Below are 3,939 nucleotides of genomic sequence, written 5' to 3' on the forward strand. Positions count from 1 at the left end.
CACCACACCAGGGCCTGTCAAAAGAGCCTACCTTGAGGCGCTTTGGAAGGCGAGGCACCCCAAGGGCCGTATAACAAGACCTTTGACATTTTTCTTCGTTTTTCATCTCTAAACCATCACAAACTCACATGGATCCCACCCGAAACACTTAGGATCCCTAAATAACTCATTACCCCATAATTGACCCAAAAACAGTCCGCAACCAAGATTCAAAACTACTAGTGATCAACTACAAATCAATCAACGAGAACTTCAAAGTTTTCATCAAAAACTTCAAGGTTTACTTTCAAATAACTCTAAATTGTTGTAATGAATAAAATTCGAGGGTGAATGAATGAATTCAACACCGAATAATCTTACATACCTTGATAAGGATCACCACCGACAAAATCCATGCAATAAATTCTTGGCGTTCTTGCGTCTACTTCTCCCTTCTACTCTTTGCTCCTTTATTTCAAAGTCGTAGCCTATTTGTGATTATGAAAATTGACTGGAATCAGATTAGAACCCATTTTATTACCCTTAAAACGAAATTAATAATTGATTTAGGAAAAAACCAAAACACCCTTAGCAAATCTAGATTTTGAATTTTCTCTGCCCAATAGCCCAACTTCCAGAAGTCATATATCCCTTATACAACCTTGGAATTTCAAAAAACTTGGCACGTTGGAAAGATATTCTGACGCGTTTTCCGTACATATACAGAACTCACTAAAACTCCTCCTGAGCTGAAAGTTATGGTCGTATGAAAAATTACCAAAACTCACTTCAGAAATCTGGAAAAATTTACAAATTTCATTACATACTTACAATATATCCACCTTGAGAACATGCATCCTCGAATTAGAATTATTTCACTAAGCCATGGATAGTGACATCATTTCAGCACTCAAAAACAAAAGCAAGTAATAACATGCTTATACACAACCTTCTAAAGTGCTAAGAAGAGATTTTAGTACCTTGTTCCGCATTCTCTCCGGATTCAAAGAGGTGTGGATATCTCTTCTTCATATTCTCCTCAGCTTCCCAAGTTACTTCTTCAACGAATTGGTTCCACCAAAGGAACTTAACTGAAGCAACTTTCTTTTCCTCAACTTGCTAACTTGACGATCCAAAATATGCACTAGAATTTATTGATAGGATAGGTTACCCATAATCCCAACATTCTCTGTTGGTACTATCAATGAAGGATAACCCAAGTACTTCTTCAACAAAGAAATATTGAATACAAGATGAACCGCTGTTAACTTTTGGGGTAGTTCGAATTTATAAGCCATATTTATTTTCTCTTGGAGATTTTATAAGGTCCAATATACCGGGGACTAAGTTTCCCCTTCTTACAAAACCTCATAACTCCTTTCATAAGGGAAACTTTCAGATATACCCAATTATCTACCTCAAACTCTAATGGTCTCCTTCTAACGTCTATATAGGACTTTTGGAGATTTTCTGTTATCTTCAACCTTTCTTAAATCACTATTACCTTCTCCATAGCTTGGTGAACTAAATCTTATCCTATCAACCCTGCTTCACCAACTTCAAACCACCCAATAGGAAACCTGCACCTTCTCCCATAGAGATCTTCATATGGAGCCATTTGGATGCTTGAATGATAACTATTGTTGTAAGCAAACTCAATGAGAGGTAGGTGATCATCCCAATTTCACTTGAAGTAGATTTCACAAGATCTCCATATGTCTTCTATGATTTGGATAGTACGTTCTGCTTGTCCATCTGTTTGAGGATGAAAAGTAGTACTCAAATTCACCTTTGAACCCAAAACATTCTTGAAGGATTTTCAGAACTGTGCAGTTAATTGTGCACCTCTATTGGAAATAATAGATACTGGAACTCCATGAAGTCTTACATATTGAAGGTACAACTTTGCATCATCATCGGCCGAATAAGTAGTCTTTTCCGGTAAGAAATTGGCTGATTGTGTCATTCTATCGAACAATTACCCACATAAATCATGTTGCCTTCGAGATTTTGGCAAGCCCCTAATCAAGTCCATGTTAATCATCTTCCATTTCATTTTGAGCTAAACCTCCAGGCCTTTGGTGTTCACTTTCATTTGCAGACAATTTGAACACTTGACAACAAAATTAAGCAATGTCTTTCTTCATGCCTTTCCACCAATATACCTCCCTCAAATCACGATATATTTTGGTGGAACCCAGATGAATGGAATACCTGGAGCTATGATCCTCCTCCAAGATCCTCTCTTGGAGTTCATCCACCTTACGTACACATAATCTACCTTGATACTTCATCACACCATCTCCCCCTTGTTCAAAGTCCAATATTCTTTGGTTATGGACACTTTCCTTCATAACAAGCAAAATAGGGACTCGGTCATGCTTTTCTTTCACCTCTGACACTAATGATGATTCATCCCCATTGGTCACCACTATGCCTCCTTCTGTGAAGTCCATAAGTCTGACTCCCAATCGTGCAAGTTTGTACACATCTCTTACTAACTTCATTTTTTCTTCTTTGACATGGAAAATAATTCCCATGGATTACCTGTTTAAGACATTAGCAACCACATTAGCCTTACCCAGGTAGTAAAGAATACTAATGTCATAATTCATGAGTAATTCCAACCACCTTCTCTGACTGAGGTTGAGCTCTTTCTGAGTGAAGACATATTGGAGGCTCTTGTGATCATTGAATATATCCACATGAACACCATACAAGTAGTGACGCCATATCTTTAAAGAAAACAGTGTTGAATCCAATTCTAATTCATGAGTTGGATAATTATTGTTATGAACTTTCAATTGTTAGAAGCATAAGCTATGACCTAGTCATTCTTCATTAACACACATCTCAAGCCAACTCTTGATACATCACATTACACCATGAAGCCTTGAGTACCCTCTAGTAAGTTCAAAAACAAAGCGGTAGTGAATCTCTTTTTCAACTCTTGAAAGCTTTTCTAACAAGCTTCAAACCATTAAAACTTGAATGTCTTCTGAGTTAACTTGGTAAATGGAGAACATATAGGTGAATACTTTTCAACAAATCTCCTATAATATCCAACCAAGCCCAAGAAACTCTTTGTATCTGTTGGAGATGTGGATATAGACCAACTTTGAACGGCCTCAATCTTCTGAGTGTCAACTCTAATACCTTCACCAGAAATAATGTGTCCTAAGAATACCACATACTTAATCCAAAACTCACACTTGGAGAACTTGGCATGTAATTCTTTTATCTCTCAACATTTGAAGAAGAGTCCTTAGGTGATTAGCATGATCTTCTTCATTTCTTGAATAAATCAGTATGTCATCAATGAAGACAATGAAAAATAGATTTAAATAAGGTCTGAAGACCATGTACATAATATCCATGAACGTTGCATGTGCATTTGTCAAACCAAAGGACATAGCCAAAAATTCATAATGCTCATACCTTGTTTGAAAAGTTGTCTTGGAAATTTCACATTCCCTTACTTTCAACTGATGATAGCCTGATCGAAGGTCAACCTTGGAAAAGCAAGAAGCACCCAGAAGTTTATTGAAAAGATCATCTATCCTTGGAAGAGGATATTTGTTCTTGGTGGTCACCTTATTCAACTGATGGTAGTCTATACACATCCTGAGGGACCCATCCTTCTTTCTAACAAACAAGACCAGAGCACCCCAAGATGAGACACTAGGTCGGATAAAACCTTTATCTAACAAATCCTTCAATTTCTCCTTATACATTTTTTAACTCTGCTAGTGCCATTTTGTATGGTGGAATAGAGATAGAACAAATATCTGGGATGACGTCTATTCTGATGTGTATCTCTCTTTCGGGAGAGACTCCAGGTAGATCATTAAGAAATATTCTAGAAACTCACTAACTATTGGAATTGACTGAAGAGAAGGTACCTCAACATATGAGTTATTAACTCGGATTAAATGATAGATACATCCCTCAGAAACTAAC

The 3,939-nt window shown here is 37.0% G+C and overlaps 1 protein-coding gene across 1 annotated transcript; it reads right to left on the bottom strand.

Annotated features, from left to right (window-relative positions):
• Positions 1-1,798: 1,798 nt before the first annotated feature.
• Positions 1,799-3,713, bottom strand: LOC138348843 (uncharacterized). Its single transcript, XM_069298434.1, has 4 exons — positions 3,459-3,713; positions 2,527-2,714; positions 2,194-2,439; positions 1,799-1,946 (listed from the first exon to the last, which is right to left on the bottom strand). Exons 1-4 carry the CDS (start codon positions 3,711-3,713, stop codon positions 1,799-1,801), a joined length of 837 nt encoding a protein of 278 aa, XP_069154535.1.
• Between the last annotated feature and the right edge of the window lie 226 nt (positions 3,714-3,939).

Source organism: Solanum lycopersicum, chromosome 5 (genome assembly GCF_036512215.1).
Source record: "Solanum lycopersicum chromosome 5, SLM_r2.1".
Classification (NCBI taxonomy): domain Eukaryota; kingdom Viridiplantae; phylum Streptophyta; class Magnoliopsida; order Solanales; family Solanaceae; genus Solanum; species Solanum lycopersicum.

What these genes read in the sequence shown, in the direction of transcription:
- LOC138348843 (XM_069298434.1), bottom strand. Translation starts at nt 3,713, where the DNA reads ATGTATAAGGAGAAATTGAAGGATTTGTTAGATAAAGGTTTTATCCGA. An exon ending in GTTGCTAATGTCTTAAACAG is followed by an intron (nt 2,440 to 2,526) that starts GTAATCCATGGG and finishes ATTGGGAGTCAG; the next exon opens with ACTTATGGACTTCACAGAAG. An exon ending in GAGGAGGATCATAGCTCCAG is followed by an intron (nt 1,947 to 2,193) that starts GTATTCCATTCA and finishes ATTGTTCGATAG; the next exon opens with AATGACACAATCAGCCAATT.